Consider the following 24,277-nt stretch of genomic DNA (forward strand, 5'->3'; position numbering starts at 1 on the left):
GAAAGAAAGAAAGAAAGAAAGAAAAAGAAAAGAAAAGAAAAGAAGAAAAAAGAAAAGTCCTGGGTTAAAAGTGGGAACTGTCCTTGACTTCTAAGTACATCCACTTGTTTCTAAGAATTCATCTACCCATAAACGAAAGTAGTCGTGAAAGGGAGTTCCTAAGTAACATCTCAGGAACTCTCTATGCTACAAATAAACAGGGCCTTTCCCTGGAGTCCAAACAGGCTCACAGGATGGCTCAGGCAAGATGGGCACTTAAGTTAGAGCTGAGGATCTCCCCAACTCCCCACCCCCCACCTCACCCCCCCCCCGACTACATAGATGAGCCTGAAGGATGCTATACTGAGTCCAAGATGGTGGCCCTGGATAGACATGTTCCCTACTGCTAGGAAATCAACCTATTGATTGAGAAGTGGGGTACAAGAGGCCAGGGGGAGGAGTGGGAGGGAGGACGGAGAGGAGACAGACAGTAGGGAGTGCAGACTGTGGCTGCTTAGGAGGAATGGCTCCTGCTGCCCGCTAGTGCAGTAGTCTAGTTGGCTGACCAGGCTTGTGTAGCTCCAAAAGGCCAAGCGCAGAGGACTTCGCTGTTTTTTGCACAGAGGAGTAAGTGTCTGAGGTGAAGGATGGGCTGGCTACACTGATCCAATCATAGTACGCTCAACTCATGGGTTTTTATTATTATTTCTAATTCTGTGAGAACTTCATAAGACACAATTTGAACATACTGACACCTAACTCCTCCTCCTCGATCCTCCAAGATCTGCCTCCCAGGCCTCTCCCCCTCTACCTCCTCTGTGTGTGTGTGTGTGTGTGTGTGTGTGTGTGTGTGTGTGTGTGGAGCACGGTGAGCTCAACTGGAGATGTATCCTTAGAGAAAACTAACTCTTCCTCCCTGACGAGCCATCCACCGTCTACTGGGCAAGCCATTCTAGCATGCCCGTTGGACAACATCTAGCATGGAGTGGGAAGGAAACTATGAACGGTTGTCTTTGTGTGTTTAAATGTCACACTGTACTCCATAAGTATTTATAACTAAATTAAAATTTAAAATTAAAATAAAAAGATCGTTTTCTCTTACACAGCTATGGGAGAAAGACTGGTTGTTCTGCTTCCTGTGTGAACAACAATACCAATTCCTTCGAGTTCCGTATGCCTTTACAGTGCTGTGCACAGAGTAGGCTGCCTCTGACCTCATATAGATGCACACAGCATTGACTTGAAGGAAAGAGAGACAGCTGGAGAGGCAGCTTGGTGAGGAAGAAGAGCACTGGCTGTTCTTGAGGAGAACCCAGGTAAGTTCCCAGCCCGGTGGCAGCTCACAGTCATCTGTACAGAACTCAGTGTCATGGAGGCCAAGGCTCTCTTGGGGCCTTCACGGGCTCCGCACACATGTGGGACAGGCACACGACGCAGGCAACCATGTATACACAAAAACAAAAGGTAAATCTGTTTTCTAAAGTATGAAGAGATTTGGAAAACAAGTCAGCTTGCGAACCTGAGATAGACTCACACCTCTAAACAACAGAGAAAGGCCGTTGACTTCCTCAGAAATATACTTTAACTGCTGGTCAACTCTTTCAACTGTTTTTTTTTTCTTCTGAAATTATCAAGGATTGGTTGAGTATTGACAACTTGTCTTTTTTCCTTTAACATATTCCTGAGGTATACCACGAGCTCAGTTTGCGGCTATGGGGAAGAGAGTTGGAAGTTTTCCTGTAAACCTGTTTTCTCTGATCCCTTTGTGAGGTTTCCAATCCCCCTACCCTGAGAAAGTGAGAAAGTTCTGTGTTCATCCCCACAGCAAGTTCATCACCCAGCTCTTTTGTTGCTGTAAAATTATTTTAAAAATGCTGTCTTTAACCCCACACTAGGTCTGGCACTGTGGTGCCCCAAGATATCTGGTAGATGTCTTCATCTCAGTCAACAAAGCGTCTCACCCACTCTGCTCCATCCCATATCACACAGCCGATGGCCTCTCTCTGAGCCTGGGGTCAATCTCTCTACCCATCCAGTTCCCAAGGCAGGCTGCCACCATGCCAGACATACACATCCCAATTCCATGGCGGCCCAGTGTCTCTGGCCACCACACACTCTCTTACACTTAAATCTGCACATGAAAGAACACACAACACAACAACCTCTGATCCAATTGGTAAGATATAATTGCCCACCTCGACATACAAAGCCCTGTATACATCCACTCCTTAAGAACATTCATAACAACCTGTAAATGTGCAGAGAGGAATCTTAACATCGGCCTCCATGTTCTCCTGGAGGTGTCTTCGCCTCGGGCCAGTCTCCTTCTCTTCCTAAAACTTTTCTCCCGCTCATCTTTCCTTCTTGTCCAACAACAGGCCTCATTCTGTCCTGTACCCACCTTCACCTGTATGACATCCTACACTCTTCCTACACTCTTCAACAAGTCTTTTTGTTTTGTCAGTGACTTTCTGATTCTATAAAGTTAAAATCATATTCCGAAAATGTCACACTACATTTTCTCACATGTCTTTTTTCTGCGGATCTCAGAATAAGACGAGAGTATTTCACACACAATTAAAAGGGAGAAAGGGAGCTGCACGGCGCCTAAAGCAGCCAAGTTTAAAAGCAGGCGGTGGAGAAGTGTGGAGAGATGTGGACGTGTTCATGGCTTGGAGCACAGAGAGGCCCTCTGGAGATGCGTGGCTCAGGTGGAAAAGAGAAAAGATCTGCCTCTATCAGAAGGCAAACATTTTTGTTTAACAATCATATTATCGGAAAGTTAAAAGATGCTGATGTAGTGCTCACAGCTGTAATCTTGACACTTAGGAGGCTAAGGCCCGGTTTACTGAAAGTTAGAGGCTAGCCTGAACTACAAAGTGAGAGTCTATTTCAAGCAAACTAACAAAAATCTTAAAAGCAACAGACTAACTAGGAAAAGCATGAATGATCTGTATAACCAATAAAAATTAATACCTAAAAGTACCTTAAACATGTACACCAATATTAAGTGTATAATTTCTTCTTACTTTTCATATAAGGATTCTTAACGTTATCAACTGAAATATCAACATAATCCAAATGAATAAACATATAGAATTCGGACTGATAATTTTTAGTATGGCTAAAAATAACGAGAGGGTGCTTTTACGCGTTGCTGCTAGAAGACCCTGTCCGTAAAGAGCTCCTCTGGGTACCTGCTCACATTTGAGCTGCGTACTTTCTCTCTCCACCACCCACTTCCATCTATCTCTATGTTTATATATCAATTAATTTTCTGAAGTTTCGATTAAATGCTAAGCGTCCGAAAGTGTCAAGTAAACCACACTCATTAGCAGCAATAAGAACGCGTGGCAATCATTAAAAGCTGGGAACACTTGTGTCTCCCATGAAGGAGTTAACGTCTGTGAGGTGACTTGTCTGTACAAGGCATTATCGAGGGATACTGGAACTCTTATACTCGGATCCAACCCTGTGAACCACAGTGAACCTCATCCTTCTGTAAGCTGACTGACTGACTGACTGACTGACTGAGGTGTTGCATTAGAGCCATAGAAGGCTACTGTGGTGGCTGAGTCCTCAGGGTGTGGTACTACCAGAGAAAGCTTAGTAGGTGTGGCCTTGATGAAGGGACTGTGTCTTTGAGGATGGGCTTTGAGGTTTCAAAAGCCCAAGCCAGGCCTAGTCTGTCTGTCTGTCTGTCTATCTCTGTCTCTGTCTCTGTTCCTCCCTGCCTGCCTCCCTCTCCCTCTCCCTCTCCCTCTCCCCCTTCCCTTCCTTCCTCCCTCTCTGTCTGTCTGTCTGTCTGTCTGTCTGTCTGTCTGTCTCGGCCTGTGAATCAGGATGCAGCTCTCAGCTCCCTCTCCAGCACCATGCCTGCCTGCCGCCATGCTCCCACCAAGATGATACTGGACCAAACCTTTCAAACTACAAGCCAGCCCCAGTTAAAGGCTTTCCCTTTTAAGAGCTCCCTGGTCACTGGTCTCCTCACAGCAGGAGAACACGGACTAGCACAGCTGCCTGTGCCTGTGCCTCTGCCAAAACAGAGCAAGAGAAAACGAGACTTGCTGGAGACCACAGAACCTGGAAGACACAGAGGTGGGCATCAGATTTGAGCAGCCCAGTGGCAGGGTGCCTGGGAGTCCGACTAAGGAGCAGCTGCCCAAGTGCTGGCAGAAAGGTCTACGAGGGCAAACGTGACCTCAGGAAATACACAGAAGGAGACTGGTGCTATGACTTCCCTGCAGAATGAAAGAAGAGCTCTGCTCTGGTTATTGACACGGAAAGTAAAGCTACGTGTTTGATCATTTGCATAATGCACGCATCCATCCCTCGGAGATCGAGACAGTTATATCTAGGAGTGGAGGACGAGAGAGTGAGAAAGAGTGATGGAGAATTGCTATTTTTGAATTGCATATTCCTAAGCCGTGTGGAAGTCTGGAGAACAAACTTTTGCTAGTGTTCTAATTTTAACACACTGCAGGGTTTTTGTTGTTTTTTTTTTTTTTTTTTCATCTAAAACTGAAAGATGCATTTGGAAAAAGTTTGTCTTTTCAGATGTTTCTCTTGACCCTGTTTCTGGCTTCCCTCACGTGTTTTCCTCTTTCAAAAGCGGGTCCAGCTATGCACTGAACCCAAGCTCTTCAACCTTCTGGACTGTTCTGAGCTCATGGGAGGCAGAAACCGTCAGTGGCTCTGGCCCTGTTGTGTTTAAGAGCTCGATTCTTAGTGTTGAGAGACTAAGATAATTTTCAGAGCAGTCGTCTGAGTGCGGAGAAGAGGACCATGGGCCTCTGCTCCCTGCAGTGTCACTTCCGTCTGTCTTCACTGGAAATCTGGACATTTCCGAGATCAGGAATGAATGAGTGCAGGCCAGAGGCACACATGGAGCCTCTGGGTCTCTAGGGCCGTGAGAAAAAACTGCCTCTTTCCCATGCCCTCTGCCATCTCTCAGGACCACTAAGACATTTCAACCTGGACTCCAAGGGCTGCATCCATCCTGAGGGAGAAACAGCACGGTGCATTTCCATCAGGAAGTTCAAGAGTGCGCTGACTGCCAAGCCTGTTCCTCATCTACCTGCCGAGTGCCAAGCCTGCTGGCTCCTTGGGATTTTTTTCCAGCCCTCCCTGTGGCAGGTCCCCAGCATGGAACACCCTCTGAAGAAGTGCAACCCAGATGCCATAGATTGATCCTTCCACTGCCTTCACGTGGGATCGAGGCAGAGAATCCATGGGGGGGGGGGGGGGCGAGTAAGACTTGGTCGGAACACGAGAGCATTCGTTCACTGCACACCCGTGGTCTTGTTGTTGTTCCTTAGCAACGAGCCACTTTGAAAACTCTTTGAGAGCTGTACCACTGAAAACTAATCAAAACAAAGTGGAGGCAGCCTTAGATGAAAATGGATCAAATTGTAACTACGGAGGTCTCAGTGTGGGGACAGACGTAGGCAGGCTCACAACGGTCTTGTGCATTCCTATTAATTATGTATAGGAGTAACCCGGTGCGCGTGGCCAAACACTGATAGAGGAACTCTTTTTGGAACTCTTATGCTAATAATAACTAGACTTTTAACAACAACAACAAAAAAGAGTAACTGGACAGAAATAAACAGAAAATGGAGAGAAAGAAACCGGACCATTTGAAATCGTTCCTGTCACAGGTCCAATAGCTTATCAGACATTAGCCACAAGATGCTTACACTGCAGTAAACAAGCGGGAGTGAAATGTGAATTCGAGCTCAACAGCGAAATACGAGCTACTAACGAGCTACTAGCTGACCCCTCCGCCAGCTGCAGGTCTGAATGAAGACCCAAGCTTCAAAGCTCTTCAAATCATCAACATTAAGCTGTTAGTCCACAATCTGAAGACTTGTACCACACACTGAATAGTTGACATGCAAGACAGGCCAGGTTCCCCTCTGGGTTCAGAAGTTAGGAGAGCAGTAGCCAGTGTGGTGGTGTTTGTGGAAAGGTGGCCTTGAATGTGTAAGAGAAAGGGCCAAGTGGGCGGTGGCTAGGCCAGGGAGCTGCTGCCCCTGGGAGGGGTTAATAGGGACCTTTAGTGAGTTCACTAAAGAAGCAATAAAAGAGTTAGCCTGCTCTGCCCTGCCGGTCGGGCTTCCCAACTGGTTTGATATCTCTCCCTGTCCCAGCTTCTGCTGCGCATGACAAAGGACAAGGCGAGGCCACACCTCAGGAGAGGAGTCAATGTACTATCTGGGCTTTCAGACTTGTGAACTAGGAGCACTGTCTGGGCTTTCTGACTTCTGAACCGTGAAAATGGACCTTGTCTTTATAGACAGCCCACAGTTTCAGGTGTTTAGTCATTTCTTTTTTTTTGGTTCTTTTTTTCGGAGCTGGGGACCGAACCCCGGGCCTTGCGCTTCCTAGGTAAGCGCTCTACCACTGAGCTAAATCCCCAGCCCCCGTTTAGTCATTTCTTAACAGCCATGGAAAATGAATGCAGCTGGGATGGGCTCAAAGCCCTGAATGCCTAAGGATGGGCTGGCAGCCACATGCGGTCTTGATCTCTGGCAGAGACTGCGCGGTTTCTTCTATTGCTCTTGAGAAACTCTGACTGGCGCACCGTCTATTTCAGGAGTATAATGTTTGCACAGTCTTCCCGTTTTAGGGCATACATTTTGAGCGCGACCCTTGCTCTAATGGCACTGAAAGTGCATTAACTCACATTAATTTTTAAACAGCGCCTTTTGTTCGGTTTTGTTTGTGCTTAATCCATGAGCCCCATCCTAATTTCTAGATCCCCAAAGATGATGGTGGACTCAGCATCTGACTTGTTAAGTGATAACCTCGGGTCAGGGGGTCAACCGGCACAGACCACGCCACAGACTAACTAACACGCGGCTGAAAACAAAGAAAACGGAGCCCATCTGCTCCGGACGAGAGCACGCGTCTCTGAGACAGCATTGCAGATGTAAGTTTTATTTATGTTTAGGACTAAGACAGAAAAACACACCACAGTCGTTACTGCCTGGAAGGAGTCATTGGCTGCCACACTCAAGGCTAAGCGACTTCTTCCGGTTCATTAAGAATGAACACGCAGAGGCTAGGTGTTATAGTCTGTTGTTCACTTAAAATAACTGCGTGAGGTCTGAGGGTTCCATGCAGGATGCAGCCTTGGAAACAATGTCTACCTTTTGGTTTCCCTTCCACTGCACCACTGGGAGATTGCCACTTATAGGCACTTCCTCTGTCCACCTATCATCCCTGGACCATAACAAGAAGGCTTCCTAGACTTTCGCCTCTAGTGAACTCCTGGAGGGGCCTGAACGTAGCCTTTCTCAGGAGAATCCACAGATGAAAAGTCTCAAGATAAACCCTTCAAGACAGGAAATTCAGTCTCACGAACCTGATATTCTCCAGTCCAAACTGTGCTTGGGGACAAGACACATGCTCAAAATGTCCCCAAGGAAATAAAGCACCTGACCAGGCTGAGGCACGAAGATGTCCATGGTAGGTACCCAGCGCACGGTGAGTAGACAGCTAGTCCGGCCCGCTGGCTTGGGGAGAAATGGCGGAGTTTGGTTTGCATGGCAACCCCACCATGCACAGTAGGGGAAAGGTGTGGCAGGCCATACTCACGACAAAGGAGTCGTGATTCTCAGGACTTGGGTAACAGTGGCATGAGCCACGCCTGAAAACTGTTTAGATGCCAATTTCTGGAACCACACATATTCTGGGGGAAGCTCTGCAATCCTTGCTTCCCTGTGGGTCTTTGGCCCTCGGTTAGAGAAGCCACTTCACAATGACTTCAGTCACTGGGTACACTCCTTCTCTCGGGTCTTACTAGAGCCAAGGAGCCTTTCTCCTAAGGAGGTGCACAGGCTCAGAGGCAGCCAGACAAGACCGGAAGAGTTCTATCCTGTCACCTCTGACTTGATGACAGCTGAGAATCCCTATTATGATCACCAAAGAAAGAGGGGAGGAAGCATCAGAAAAGGCCATCCATCCGGGCCCAGTGAATCCTGGCAAGGTCTGTTGCTTACATTACAGGTAAAGGCACCCACAGACCCGATCCTCCACACAGGTCACCGCCAAGCCTGCTTAGAGTCTTCCCCTCTAGGCATTTACAGTGTCGAGCTGTCAGAGACCATGCAAAATACAGTGACCTCGTAATAGCTGATACGTAATAGCTTAAACGTCGCAGCAAACGCTTCAATGTCCCCGGAACGCTTCTTTTTTTATATAAGAGCATTTATTTGAGTGTTTCCTCATCCCTGCCCCTAAACACAATGTATTAGCCTCAAAGAAGTATCAATTGCCCATTTAAGACAATACAGGTCTACCTCTCAGACCTGAGACACTTCAATAAAAACCTATCTGCATGCTCGTACAGCCTCAGTGTGCCAAGGTGGCTTTTCTTGTTCTGCTTCTGACAGTGATGGTTGGATAATTTTCAAAAGGTGAGAATACAGAAAAGTAACAGCAAAAGAAAGCAGGTGACAAGAGACTTAGAATCTCCACGTCCAGCAGAAAAGAGCACGCATGCGCACGGCCATAACATATCCTTGCCCCTGTGCCTTACCTGCCCATGATTGCCACAGGACCACTCAAGCACTGCCCCAGGCCCTCGCTGCTGAGCCAGTCCACACTGGAGAAACCAGCCCGTGCCTCCTGGGACAACCGCGCTCACGGGAAAGTGGGCAAGGCTGAGTAATCCTGAGTTTATTCTGTCTTGGTTTGTGGTATCATATCCTTGCTGCTATTTTTTTTAGCCCTCAAAAGCAGTCATCATAAATCCAGGCACTTCCTCGTTCAGTGACAATTAACATTAGTCATGAGCCAAAAATGAGTCCACTTAAGAAGCAAAATAAGCACACTTCTGCTTACCTTTCATGCCAAACTTGGAATGTCTCGCCAACTTGAGCAGAAGCAGCATCACCAGCAGGCAGAATCCTACCACAGAGGCAATCACCACCACGGCATAGACCTGGGGAGAGAGAGCCGGGCCGTGAAGACATTGCAAAGCCATTCCCTGCATTACCTTGACAGTGATGACCGTGGTGGGTAACATCTGAGCACCTGCTATTCACTCTCATAACCCATGACACAGCGGTCACTTTAACCTCAACAACCCTGCAGAGAAACAGGTAAGTCCTATTAGGTACCAATTTTCCAAAGGAGGAAGCAGGTTAAACTTATAAACAGATCTCACTGATTTTACAGAAATAATCTTATCTATGGCTACATCTACCTATCTATCCACTGATCCAGAGACACGGGAGCAAACAGAAGGGGCAGGAGAAGAAAGGGAATGAATGAAAAACTGTTAGTGTTTTGATGCTAGTGAAAAGCACAGTATTATCATTCACATTACTTCTGTGCACACTTAAAAACTGCTCACGGTGAATAACCTTTTTAAGTTAGTGTCATGGTTTACAGAAGCCAGGGCCTTCAGGAAGTAGGGAGGAGTTTTGGAGCACATCCCAGTCCTGAACACAACTGGAGATAGACATCCCTGATCTGTTCGTGTTCCTGTGTGGATGAAACCGGCCAGAAAAAAGCAGCGATGGTTTTTAAAAATGGAGTTACAAGTTGTGGGTTATGCAAGTGGAAAGAGTAGCAGACCAATTCTGTCACAACCCCCCCCCCAAAAAAAGACAATGAAACTTAGTATTCCCTGCGGCCGCTGCTCCTCAGGGCACATTAGGAGCATCTCACTCTTTGAGGGACATTGTGACATTCTAGAAACGGAGATGCAACAATGTAACGCACTGTGTGGTGCCTTTAGGTTCTGCTCCCCCCAAGTATCCTCATTGGCTTTCTGTTGCTGTGATAGATACCAAGACTAAAAGCAGCCCAGGAAGAAGTGTTTTTTTTTAAAAAGGGGTTTGTTTTATCTTGCAGTTTACCAGGAGTTTGAGGCAGGAACTGGGAGGCAGAGACTGAAGCAGGGACTGGGGAGGAACGGAACAGTTTACTGCTGTGCTCCCATGGTTTACTCATCTCCATTCCAAGGACATCCTAGAACCACCCACCAAGGTGACTCCATCCACAATTAATCCACATCAACTGTCAATCAAGAAAAAGCCCAGAGCCATGCCTCCAGGGCCACTCTGAAGGAGAAGCAAACCTTCCGATTGAGAGTCTCTGTTTTGAGGTGACTCAGGTTTCCATCAAATTATCAAAACTTAACCAGCACAGCCAGGGTGGGGAACTGGCAAACTTTGATTGTAATCTACCAGACAGAACTACCTGACTCCACCACGGACACAGCCTCTGCTCTGCCAGTGTATGTTGGAAATAAATGCACAAGGCCGTGTTCTAATAAAATTTTAGTTATAGACACAGATGCTGCCCTTTGATGGTTCTTTCCAACTCCTGTGTTACCCACTCTGTATAATAACCCTTAAAGCAGTATTATGGTTTCCTCTAAGGCATTGGTTCTCAACTTGTGGGTCACAACCCCTTGGGAAGCTGAGTGACACACAGGGGTTGCGCAAGATCATCGGAAAACAGAGATTTACATCATGATTCAGAACAGTATCAAAATGACAGTTCTAAAGCAGCAACAAAAATAACATCATGGTTGGGGGTCATCCCATGTAGAACTGCATAAAGGGCTGCGGCATTAGGAAGGTTGAGAACCACTGCTCTAAGCCATCATCAATGTTCCTTATCAAAATGATTCTGGCTCCTGGTTCTCTGAGAAATGCATTTCCCACCTTGCTTGTGACCGGGTGGATTCACGACCCTAGTCAAGACCAGCGCTGATGAAGAATAGACAATATCACCAATCTGAGATCTTAGTCTAAGGCCACGGTCCTCAACAAGGCATGAAGCGGTCATCGGGAGACCGGAAGTGCATCAACTCTCCAAGGAACAGCTGTGTGTCAGGCAAGTGCTACCATCAGGACAAGGCTGAAAAGACTCCCAGTAAGACACTTAATGAAGCGTGAAAGGAATCTTTGTGGTGTTTAGCCTCTAAGATGGGGACATGTCTGCTACCGTAGCATAGCATACCCCGACAGGGCAAACTATAGATAGTTCAGACCGGGCTTGTCTCTCTAAGTGGGAAACTCAGATATGCCTCTCTGCTTGTCGTAACTTTCATGTATAACAGTTCCTTGCCTTGTGGGGTTCCTGCAGACAGTGAAGGTAGAACAGTGGCTACTGTAGTGAACAGTGAGATGACTAAGAGGATGGTGCTACAAATGGCAGTGCTGTCAAAACTGAAACTCAAGGAAACAGATAAGGAAACATGACAAGGTCGTGCAGCCTGGAGTCTAAACCAGTGTGTCCAGTGGTTCAAAAAACTGATTTGTTCACAGCAAAGTGTGTTCACAACAAAGGTAGGAAAATAAGACACCATGGCTGATCCCTCTGTGGTTTTACTGTCTGGTGTCAGATAAGAAGAACATTAAGTCAGTTCCAAAGGGCTTCAAGGGCACTGGCAGTAGCCATGATGTGCAAGGGTCTGATAACAGACACTAGCGGCTTTCCTGTTCTTCTGCTCTCCCAGTACCCCTGAAAAACCTGGATCTAGACTCAGCCTCTGTGTACTCAAGGTGACAGCGGACCACCTGACCTAACAAATCCATCTCTGTTGACCGCCAGCTTATCCACGCTGCCTGGATCACGTGTGATGGTCAACCCGTAGTCTTCTCACTCATCAAAACCCTGTCATGGCTTTACAGAATTTATGTTCACATAGTCCTTTTTCACTTCATAGTGACTGCAAGGAAAGACTAATACTATGTTGTTATGTTTGTTACTTTTTTTTATTAGTGTTTTTAATCTCTGGCCATCCATGCCTTATAAATCAAACTTTATTATGGGTGTGTAGAGGGAAAACCACAGGGTCCCTGAACCCCAGCCAGGCTTCAAAACTACCTAAAATTTCAAGCTTCCATGGGAGGTCTTACAATGTGTTCCCTGGATGGAAAAACATGGCTACCAGGCTAGTGAGATGACTTGGTGTGTAAAAATATTTGTCTCATGCAAGCCTGTGTTTGATCCTTGGATACTGCACTGGAAAGCAATCCTCTAAACTCAACACAGACATTTAAGCATGTACGTGCCCAAGCATGTATACACTCATCATTCATGTACACAGCATTCATGTACACAGCATTCATGCGCACAGCATTCATGCACACAGCATTCATGCACACAGCATTTAGGTGCACAGCATTCATGTGCACAGCCTTCAGGTACACAGCCTTCAGGTGCACAGCATTCAGGTGCACAGCGTTCAGGTGCACAGCGTTCAGGTGCACAGCGTTCAGGTGCACAGCATTCAGGTGCACAGCATTCAGGTGCACAGCCTTCAGGTGCACAGCCTTCAGGTGCACAGCATTCAGGTGCACAGCATTCAGGTGCACAGCGTTCAGGTGCACAGCGTTCAGGTGCACAGCCTTCAGGTACACAGCATTCAGGTGCACAGCATTCAGGTACACAGCCTTCAGGTGCACAGCATTCAGGTGCACAGCGTTCAGGTGCACAGCGTTCAGGTGCACAGCGTTCAGGTGCACAGCATTCAGGTGCACAGCATTCAGGTGCACAGCGTTCAGGTGCACAGCCTTCAGGTGCACAGCATTCAGGTGCACAGCATTCAGGTGCACAGCGTTCAGGTGCACAGCGTTCAGGTGCACAGCATTCAGGTGCACAGCATTCAGGTGCACAGCATTCAGGTACACAGCGTTCAGGTGCACAGCGTTCAGGTACACAGCATTCAGGTATACAGCATTCATGTGCACAGCATTCAGGTGCACAGCATTCATGTGCACAGCATTCAGGTGCACAATGTTCAGGTGCACAGCATTCAGGTGCACAGCATTCAGGTACACAGCGTTCAGGTGCACAATGTTCAAGTGCACAGTGTTCAGGTGCAGCAGGAGGGAGATGGCTGGGTTTGGGGTAAGGAGGAAGCAGAGCTCACGGGACATGCCATGTGATAGGAAAATTCAACATCAAGTTGAGCTTTGACCAGAGCAGTTATCAGATGAACCCACCATGGAAGCCTAGGATTGGCCAACCATTCAATGGCAATTCCCTGTAGAGTAAGGCTGATCACCTAGGACTATTTCAAGATCTCCATCAGCAGCCTGAGCCTCCCAGTGACGCACCTGCATCGTGTTTCCCAGTGGCAAGTTCTTCTTTACACCCCAGTACCCCTTGTCTCTTCATGCTTAGGTCAACCGCCCTACACAGGCCAAAGTCAAATACCACTGCACCCCTAAAAAAGTCAGGCCTGGTTTTCCTTCCCCACAACAGTCTCTAGAGAGACCTGGATTTCCATGTTTGGCAGACACCAAAATTTTATTTTAAGAAAAGAAAGAGATAGATGTGAAAATGTGGTCCCTGAACAGAAGTATTGGTTTCCTGATTTCTCGGTAGTCTGGTTGTAAAGGACAGATATTTAAAAGAGCGATAACTGTTAAATTTGGAGCACTACGGGGCTGGGAGAGCTCTATGCTTAAGAACACTGGCTGCTCTTCCAGAAGACACTCACTCTGTTCGCACCAGGAAACTTGACACTCCCTTCTGGTCTCTGCTTTCTCCTGGCTTTTGCAGGTGTACATTCACACAGACACAGAAATAAAGTAAACTATGGTTCTGAGGCCGGTGGAAGAAGATCTGAGTTCAGTTCCCAGAGCCCAGATGGCCACTAACAACATTCTGGAACTCCAGTTCCCTAGGATCTAAGGATATGACGCCCTCTCCTGGCTGCCTTGGGTACTGCACACACATGGTGCACAGCTACATATTCTGACGAAACACCCACACACATGAAATAAAAATAAAATATCAGGAGAATTAAATATGTGGTGTACTACCAGAAAAATCACATGAATTGGAGGTCGTGTGGCCTCTACATCACTGTCTCTGAGCCTTCCTAGTAGACCGTCCAATCTTTGATGGCCTGCTCACATCAGAACAGTATGTGGACGGTGACAATTTCTCTGGCATGTGGGCACCCAGAGCGGTCAGAACACTTACAGGAAGAGCCTGTTTCCCCCACTCACCGAGAGATGCTCCCGATTGGTTTGGTCAGCAACATCCGTGGAGGGGATCTCATTACTTTTGTTTGTAGTATCCCCGATGTCAGTTGGCGTGGTCCAGTCTTGGATTGGAGATGAGAGAAAGAGAAAGAACAGGAAGTCACCACTAGGCTGCCGATGTACGCAGGGCTACAGTGAGGCCAAGAACAATGTAAAACTGGCCCAGAGAGTCCGAATCACTGTCAGGACAGCCTGGCTGTGCGGGGGATGTGCCTGGTGGCTCAGTCAATGCCCGGAAAGTCAGCACCGTATAAACTGAGTATGGCATTCAGTCTCCTGGTCTCCAGCACTGTTTTGCTGGTCACTGTAAACTGGCTCAAGGTCTCTCCTTTGCTCTCAATCAAATACCCCATTACTGATGCCACCTTTAAACAAACAGGAAGGAGAGCCATGGATGCTACCACATCAAAGATCTTTGGAGGGCAGATTTAAGGGAGAGATGTGAGTAGAGAGTAAATGATGGGGGTGGGGCCACACAGAAGCCGTCAGCGCCACACGACAGGCCAGACCGTAAGGCAACACTGATTTCTGGGTACTAAACAGAGAAATTTCTGTTCTCTTTAGAGAACAGGACGAGGGCTTAAGGTTCGCCCTGATGTGAGCATTGGTGGGAAGTTGGGTCCACAAAGGACTCTTCAGAAGAGCTCAGACATGCCAATATTCCACAATGACTAGGCCAACATGATAATTAGTCGTGGTGATGTGACTTCATGGCCACAAATCTTAACGTCAATCACCATGGCCCAGGTCAGTTTTTAATCTACATGGATTAGAATGGAAATGACCAACTGATTTCCATGGGTAGTCAAAAGACTTGTTCTTGATATTACGTATCACAGAAAGCCCTTAGCAGGCTGGCTGCAGACAACGTGTCTTATAAACGCCTGCGCCTGGGTTCTAACTGGGAACAGGGCCTCTCCTTTCCACCCAGCAACAGCGGCCCCACAGAAGGAAGTCCCCATGGCGGGATCATCCTGCTGGCTCCAGGGCAAACCATTCAAATCACATTTTTATTAGCAGCGTGTTCCTTTGAATGCGAGTGTAATAATAACAGAAACGGCATTCATTTTCCACGTTTGCTGTTGTGTTCTTAATGCCAAAACTCGCATTTTAACCATGTTTGTTTGGAATATCTTAAAACTCACTGATTTCAGACATAAGCAGACATCATTTATTTACTGGTTTTTCTTTGTAGCATAGCCAAGTAGCCATTCAGAACTTAGACCACTTTAAATGTCTCTAGTTTAAAACCGTGACATCTTAGCTAAAAGGCCTGCACTGGAATCTGGGGCCATTGGGAAGATGACATTTTTAAAGTTTTGAAGTTACTGAGAAGAAATTCCAAACATGATTGTAAAATGCAAAAATTGCTGTTCAAACTTCACGCTGTGTGGCATAATCGGAAACATGTTTTTCGCAAAGCCTCAGCAGGTTGAGTAAAATATTTGAATCACCTGCACAGAATCAGCCAAGCCACAAGTCAGACAAAACACAGGTTAGCGCGCATGCACAGGTAAAGGCAGTGTGATTCCCAGGTAAACAGCTGGAGTTAAATACACGTATGATAACCACAGCGCAGCGTGTAGGAAAGCATGTGCACTGGAGGTCTTCTTCGGTCGGTGATGGCCACGGTCACGTGACAGACCCAAGCAGGCAGGCACACCAGAGAGCATGTCCATGTAAGTGAAAAACTAAAGATGTTCTAACTAATCTAATTTTAATCATTTTCAATTTTAGTCCCAATCCTGAAACGAATCCCATCGTATGTCTAAACTCAGTAGCTCTATGATCACAACAATATCTTGGAAATCCGCTGAAGAGTTTAGATCCATCAACGCACCCTTGGCATTCAGTCCATAAGTAAGGGTGAGCTGGTCTTTTGCAACATACAAGAAAAAAAATTCCTATCTGTTTCCTGCCATGGCCTGAAGGTGATCCGCCTCCCTCTCTTGGTCGTCATGGCTCTTAAACAGGTAATTAGTTCCCAATTACGGAAACAAAATGTCTGTGAGAGCAGAATGGATTTACTACTTCCAAGAAGAGAGCCTCAGAGAGAAAGTGCTATTTACAGGCACTGTAAATACCAAGGGAAAAGAGCCATCAATACTGGGTGATACTTGAGATGTTATTTTGGCTCATGTAGCACTTGAAAATGTGTATTTAACTCAGCGTACAGGTCTTCTTTTAGCTGATTTATTTCATTATGCACAAACATTTTAAAAAATAAAATAAAATGAAGAAACGTGATCGCTACCTTCATAGAGGACTTCAGGGTAATTTGGGTTTGTCTCTGAAAAGCAAAACACATTAAAAACTTGTAAGTACACATTTTAGAGTTAACGACTGCTTAGCTGTACCCAAGTAAAATACATTAAATACCCCCTGACGCTTTTATAACCAGGAAGGCTGCCCCGCAGCTCAGAGGACAAGTGAGTAAGAGCTAGCATTCTGGTTTCTGTACATAGAAAGCCGTCTCTTTCTCCTTCCTCAAACTCTACTTCCCCCACCCCAAACAGTGAGAAATCACTTATCCGTCTGGGGGAAAAATCAGTGCATTTTGGCCATTTCTTCTCCTTGTCCAGTCTCCACTACACAGCTGGCCATGTTAACCATAGTCTGGATATTTTTATATCAAATATAGTGACTTTGATAGCATTTTTATTATCCTCTGATAGCTGGGGCAACTCTGTGTATCCCAGAACCACTTCTCCAGAAACAAGGGTCCTAAGGCTTCTCTGTCCTCACAGCCCAGAAACAGAGTGTGTTTCCCCGCTGAGGTCCCCGGCTGAGAAGAGGTAGAAAGAGATTCCCTACTGGAGGAGAATCGAAAGCAGATAAGAGTATCTGTGTGGCTGTGAAATTGCCAACTCGGTCAAAACACCTCACTGTGAGGCATTTCTGTAAAATTAAAAAATATAAACGTACTTAGAATGTTCAGATTGGGTGTCCACAAGACAGGTGAATTGAAGGTCTGCTTCCGGTTCCCTGTGGACCGCTTCATAGGTTGACGGGCAAGCCTGCCTGGAAACGCACTTAGTCCTAACAGTTAAGTGATTGGGAAGGTGACCTCCCGCAAGTCTCCTTGTGCTTCTAGCCTCTGCCCATCAACAGCAAAACTTGTGGCCATGAGCCTGGCATCAAAACAGACATCAGCCAGTTTTCGGCTCCTGACTTCCCCAGTGAGGTAACAACCAAGGTTAGTCTAAGTGAACAAGCAAACAAAAAAGGCCCTACTGTTCAACTAGATTTGTAATGTACTTCAGTAAAAGAATTTCTGTTTTAGAGAGCAAAAACTAAATGGACGGCTATGAGCTTCAAATCAGGACTGCTGCCTAACTGTGGGTGGAGTCTATGTAAATAAGGCCACCTGAAAACGCACATTATCCAACCCTTGACATCACCAATTGTATTCTGGTGACTTCTGTCACTGCCGATAGAGTTTCTAAGTAGTTTTGGAATATAACATCACAATATCTATCCTTAAAATTACAGCACCGTGTAAAGAGGCAGCTCTGCCTGTAGTCTGGGGACCATTCAGGGAATTAAGCATTGAGAAGCCCAAGGGTTGCACCTCCTGATGCCACGTGCAAGACATCCACTGGTCCTCTCAGGTCTTTTCCTTTGGGAAGACCCCCACACCACCTGCTGTCCCCCACAGTGATGGCCTTGAAGCCCTGCTGAGGGAAAGTGTCACAGTCCCAGGGAGCAGGTCCCCTCTGGCTTCCCAGCTGGCCATTGTCTCAGATCTGAGCCCCCTCTGCTGTCTGCTCACCCTCCCCTCCCCGCACAGTCTCAGTCAGCCAGGGCCTCTGCCTCCAGAATTCACCTCAGATGCCCTGGGTGGCTTTTCCAACCTACCCTAAGGCCTTGTCAAAGCTCTGCTCGTCTGTGTCCTACGGAGCATGCTACACAACCTCCCTGAGCACACTCTGATCCAAGACTCCAGAGTGAGGCCAGAGGAAGGACCAGACTGTCCAACTCTCACTGCAGAAAAGAGTCCCAGCTCAGAGGTCCTGGCCTCAGACCAGATGGACCAAAACCATGCTATTCCTGTGTGGATGCAAGACTCTGGGAATTCCACTTTCAAACCTATATTCATAGGTCAAAGAATGCAAGAGATATTGTCTCACAGTCAGTTTGGTACATAACTTTATATACGAAAGGCTCGGTCTGTACTGCTGTTATGATCCACCTGGGTAACCAGGGATGAATTGCGTCCTTAAGATAAAGGACTTTTAGTTTCAAAGCTGGAGAAGTCTCAGATGAGTCCATACAGTTTATCCGGGACCAAGGTTTCTCCCTGGATGTGGGACCTGCTTTGAAAATGCTGGAAAAGTTATTGTCCTTGTATGTTTTCAAATTCCGTTGGACCCCACAAATGGGAGAACTTGGTTTATAGTACCATTTGATTTTATGTCTAGAACTTCATTTGTGAAAGGTAGAATCTGTAGTCGTTATTTGGACCCACAATTTCAATGGCTGCCATGACTATGACCCGTGTCCAGGCTTGATGGACCGCATGCTAGAATAGGAGTACTAACAAACACTCCTCACACAAAGCGCCTAGGAAGAGCCAAGAACATGATACTGATTCAACACAGCAGGATTTCATTCATGGGCATGATTCAACAGTCAGACTACACCCTAGAAGACAATTCACTTTTCCAGACCCCATGATGCGTGTGCATCACGACTTTGCTATCAAGATCAACCACACAACGTCAGGTCTGGCCACACTCAAACTTACTGAAAAATGATACTTTTTCCCGACTTCCTTTTTCCAGATATAAGAGAAGAATTGGCTCTGTGCCTCTACCATCAGTCATGCAGGTCAGGGCTGTGCCTCCCCCATCAGTCATGCAGGTCGGGATGGAATGACAGGCTGGGCCGAGAGGAGGTGCAGCAGCAGCAGTCACCACTGTGGCTACTGTGCCCTCCCATGCGCACACAGCCAGACCTAATGAGTGTCATACTGCAGCACAGAAGTGCCTCCCCCAGAGGCTCAGGCTGGGCACGTGAAGCACATGGACTCCAGTTCATGAAGCACAAGGGCAGACATGAAAATAAGATAACAATTCCTCTTTACATTTCTGTAAATTTACATTTACAACACACTCTCCAGCAGTGCTCTAGAATAGACAGGAGGTGTCTTTATCTCCAGGAGGCAGTGCTTAGGGGAGAGGCCGGCCAATGGCAAACAAGATCACTGTTGGCTTGTTTTCTGAACACCACCAAACTAAATTACTTATCAACATCTTCGTTCTACATTAAATAGCCTCTCTCCTTCTCCATTCTCCTCCCCTCTCCCCCTCCCTCCTTTCTTCCTTCCCTTCCCCCTCTTCCTCCTCTCCCCCCCCCTTTCCTTTTATCATTTTCCCCTTTGAGTTTCTGTTGTTTTTGTTTGTTTTGCTTTATTTTTGTTTTTGAGGCAGGTTCTCACGGGGTGGGAGTGGGGGGAGTTCAAACTTGCAGTGACCCTCCAACCTCTGTCTCCCAACACCAGAATAACATACAGGTGTGCATACGGGCACCCTCAGCTCCATTTTAACTTACCACACCCCGTGAGCAAATCTTTGGGCTTCTGGAAATCTGCCTGAATAAATTACTATGACTTGTTAAACTGCAAGATTCTACAGCTCTGTAGAAACACAGACAGAGGGTAAGAAAACAGAGGCAAACAGAGGTCACACAGAAACAAGTCATCGTGTGTTCTGTCACCAAGAGGAGAACAACAGTAGGGGCCAGGAAGACGTGTCTCTTTCCTGCTTTTAAGCTCCTTGTTTCTCTACTGCCCTAAATTTCTAGGATTTCTGTATTTTATGTGTCTGTTTGGCCTACATGTGCATCTGTGCACCTCATCCTGGTGCCTGTGGAGGTCAGAGGAGAGCCTCAGATCCCCCGAAACTGGTGTTACAGATGGTTGTGAGGCACAGTGTCGGTGCTGAGGACTGAACTTGGGTTCTCCATAAAAGCAGCAAGTGGTTTTACCTGCCAAGCCATCCTCCAGCCTGCAGCCTCCAAAATACTCTTCAAGCTAGTCTTTTCCTTCCATGTCACCTTGCAGATTCCATGATCTCCAACACTATCCCAAAGAAACCCTTTTAGTAGGAAGAGCAAAACGCATATTCTTTCTTCTCTAGCGGGCCACCCTCCCTTTGGATCTGCAGTGCTTCTAACACGGGGCCAGCAGCCTCTACTGACCAGGCTGTCCCCTCCTCAGAGGAGGCCGAGCCCACAGCCTGACAGCAGGAGGGCTCCACTTCTTTATCACCCAACAGTTTGCTGAGAGCTTTGAGGCTCATCTTTCCTGCAAGAATGGCGTCTTCCCGAGGATGAGTGAGGAAGGTGTAACAGATTAACCTCCGTGCTCTGGAGATTCGAAGAACTGTAAGGACAACTCTTAATTATCCTGGTTATCGAATGCTTGTGCCCAAACCACGTTCTCCTTGGTTTCTCGAGACAGGAGAACGTGGTTCTGTGGTTCTGCAGTTTTAGCCCCAGGACGAGGAACAGGTCCTGGTGGTTCGAACAGTGCGGGCTTCACATTTCCTCTTCTGTGGAACTCGGGCAGAAACTACTCTCCTTGACTTGAACACGCCGTCCCCAGACCTGCCACTTCGGGGCCTTCTAAGTGTGCCAGTTCACCCCACATCATGGATCTTTGACAAAACAGCACTGGAAGAAACTGTGGGAAAACACTTCCACTATTTATAGGTTGTCCCTGACACGCATTTTTGCATAAGAGACGACTGCTTCTGAATTAGGGAGCAGAAGCCACTAACTCCCACTGCTGTGTGAATGGGCATTCTGGAGCTGCGACTTTTCTTCCTGAATGAGTGGGCCAGAGAGACGCTCTCTGCACCACCTAAAGAATCACGAGCTTCAAAACAGGAGTGTCGTCATTTAGTTCTCCGCGGTCTGCTCCAAGACAGACAGATTGAATTGCTTGTGTGATGACGCCAATGGGACAGTTGGACCCCAGTCGGAGTGCTTACACTGGAGAAACATCTGGCCCTCGGAGGGCTTGAAATAGGCGCAATTTAGTCAGAAGCTACTCAGGGCAGGTCCAAATCCCTTCCTTGTGGCAGAAACTAAGTTCTTTTTTCCGCTGTTGGTGATCGTTTCAGGCCTCCCTGAAAAAGAAGCCTATGCTGGCTTCTGATCTCTAGTCTGTGAACATCTGTCTGCTCGTGAAGAGCTTTTCTGCATGCAGGACTGAACTCGATGGCAGCCACTTGGGGGATCAAGTTCAACTGAGACAAGTCTTTATTCCGGACTTGTAAACTAAATAGGATACACCAGAGCCACACAGGATACACTGTATCCATAGGATAGGCTGGAAACCCCTCAGCTGTAGACATGGCTGTCTGTGGCCACCGTCTCCACTTCCTTTCCTTTCTAAAGCCTTCATCACCATCACTGAGTCCATTCTACTTGTTGCCAAACCCAAGAGGAGGACGTCAGAACACGGTAGAGTCTGCACTTCAATTGCTATGACGATCTACTATCCCTGAGGACTCAGTGGAATTTTCTGGAAGAACGTTTGGATATTTCCTCCAATAGATCCTTAGGAAGTATCCTCTTCACTCAAAGAGTGGTCCATGAACCAGCAATGTCAGGAGCTCACTAGCTATTTAGAATCATGGGCCTCTTTGATCAGAATCCCTTAACTTGTACCTCAGCTTAGCAGGGTCCCCAAGCGTTTAAGGCACAAGGTAAGGTTTAGGAAATCCTGGTTTATACCTTGCAACGTTTTACTGGAGTCAAAAGTGGGGTATCATGCACAAGAAGTCTTCAATAAAACAGAGCAGTCACCAGATACCCAAATACTGAGAGCAAAATACCGCCGCATATTTCACTGCAAATGGTGTTACAAACACATGAAGCTGTTTCCGCTTACATGACATATATCTGTGCTTCACTCCACAAAGAAGTAAAGAAAGGGAACAACCTTGGACATTAGAATGGGCTCATCCTCACCCACTACTTCTAAGAAATACATGCTGGCTATATTTCCTCCTTAAGGGGCAGATTCTAGAAGCTCAACAAGGAGCAGCAGAGTCCTTCTGGATAAGGAGGGGAAAAAAATGCAGTCAGTGTGCAATAAAAGCATATAAGGGCAGAGGGTTTTCCCCTCGTTGTGCCAACAGAGGTGAGAGGCATGAGCCTCTGCTTTATACCCTCAGTGGCCCTCGGTGCCCCACCGTAAGGAGGACAAGCACCTGCCTGCTGACTTGGTCCTCCAGCAGACCTCTCAGACATGCTTGACTGCACAACTGCCTTGTAAGTGGCTACTAAAACCTTCCCCTTTACACAGAGACAAAGTCACACTCAGGTGTATAAAAAGATTACTTCAAGCTATATAGTTGGCTTTCAGGGCAGCAAGTCCAGTGACACCATGGGACATTCCCAAGTCTGAAGGGCACCAAGACAGCACCCGGGAACTTTTCTCCTGCATCAGCTTCTCTACCTCATTCCCATCAACATATGGAACAGGTGAGCTTAAAAGCCAGCCAACCCTAGGCGAGTTAAGGAGCCAACCAATCCCGGGTGAGCTAAGGAGCCAGCCAATCCCAGGAGGGCTAAGGAGCCAGCCAATCCTAGGAGAGCTAAGGAGCCAGCCAATCCTAGGAGAACTAAGGAGCCAGCCAATCCTGGTTGAGCTAAGGAGCCAGCCAATCCCGGGTCTGATCTACAGCTGAACCTGAGCAAAAAGGAGGAAAACAGCCACAAAATGAAACCCAGTCTTAGTTTCTATCTCTGATATGATAAACTAGTTTTTAATTTGTGCTCATTTTATGTATATGAGTGTTTTGCTCGCACATGTATCTGCCATGTGCAAGGATTGTGCCCACAAAGCCCATACAGGACATTAGATTCCCCCGGAACTGGAGTTAATGACAAGTTATAAGCCGCCAGGTGGATGATGGGGAATGGAGCCGTGTCTTTTGGTGTAGAGCCAGTGCTCTTAAGTGCTGAGCCACTTCTCTAGACTATGACAAGCTATTTCTCCACGGGGCCTCTCTCTGTGGCTCCGGATAACTAAACAGGGCCTCTGTCTGTAGCCCCAGATAACTGGAAGAGCCTACTACTCACTCAGGAAACTCTTTCCCACTTCGGAGTTCTCCTGCTGGGCAGACATCACCCCCTGGCTACTGTGAATGCTAACCTGAGGACCACTAAGTCTGAGCAAACTGAAGGAGAGCAGAGACACTGTTTGCAGGTGCCTGGCTGACTCTGCCGCACTTCCGTCCCACCCTTCCTCTGCAGTCATCAAAAACACCACCAGCGAAACTGGATTTGTTCTCACCACAGAGACTTGTGAGCGCCAACCTCCACCAGCCACTCTGTGAGGGCAGCAGAAATGCCAGGAACGGCAGGTCAGAGGTTAAGCTTCAGGTCAGAGGTTAAGCTTGACCTCCCGTTGTCCTTACTGTGGAATTCCCCAACCAGGGAGGCGACCGTTCTTCTTTTTTCTATTTGTTTCTTTTACTTTAGTTTTAAGGAGGTTAAAGGAGAAATTAATCAATTTTAAGGACGGTTGTTATCTGAATGCTATGACTGTGACTCTCGTAAATACCCACAAGACTCCATGCCACAGTCAATGAGGCTGATCTCTAATTGGTTTCTGGCACGCTAGGGTCATCTATATCACCCAAGGCCAGGTCTCCATAATTTTCTCTATCATTTATTACTCCCTGATAGCTGCCCTTTGAATAAACAGTTTAAGACAAAAATAAATCGGTCTTTCCTCAGACCAGACGTCAGTAGTTAGCTTGCCTTTTCTACTGTGTGTGCATGCCTGTCCATGTGCACGCCCGGTGTCTGTAGGTCTGTGCTCCTCCCCTCTGTGTGTGTGCCCATGGCAGAAAAGGACCCGGTGTCGTCCTCCATCTCTCTGCAACGTACGTTCTGAGACAGAGTCCTTCACTAAATCTGACGCTCACGTGTCTTAGTGAGGCCGCTTGGCTGACAGGCTCTGGGGATTCACCTGCCCCTCTTCTCCAGCCCTGGGGCTGCAGGCAGAAGTTCATGTCCAGCTCGTCCGTGGGTGCTGGGGATTTGAACATGCAACCTCCTGCTCTCCCAGCAAGGATGCTTATGTTCCCGAGCCATCTCTGCTGCCCCATGTTTTTATTTATTTATTTATTTATTTTTGGTTCTTTTTTTCGGAGCTGGGGACCGAACCCAGGGCCTTGCGCTTCCTAGGTAAACGCTCTACCACTGAGCTAAATCCCCAGCCCCCCATGTTTTTATTTTAAAAGTGTAATAAA

General features: G+C 47.1%; 1 protein-coding gene across 3 annotated transcripts in view; it reads right to left on the bottom strand.

The window, feature by feature from the left end:
• The window catches only part of Ntrk2 (neurotrophic receptor tyrosine kinase 2), a 314,011-nt gene that overhangs the window by 229,392 nt on the left and 60,342 nt on the right, over positions 1-24,277 (bottom strand). For all 3 annotated transcript variants that reach the window (XM_087589797.1, NM_012731.3, NM_001163168.3), the window contains 3 exon segments: positions 16,258-16,293; positions 13,968-14,065; positions 8,830-8,929 (listed from right to left, as the gene is read on the bottom strand). In XM_087589797.1, coding sequence (XP_087445923.1) covers positions 8,830-8,929; positions 13,968-14,065; positions 16,258-16,293 — 234 coding nt within the window.

This window comes from Rattus norvegicus, chromosome 17 (assembly GCF_021556685.1).
Source record: "Rattus norvegicus strain SHRSP/BbbUtx chromosome 17, alternate assembly SHRSP_T2T, whole genome shotgun sequence".
NCBI classification, from domain to species: domain Eukaryota; kingdom Metazoa; phylum Chordata; class Mammalia; order Rodentia; family Muridae; genus Rattus; species Rattus norvegicus.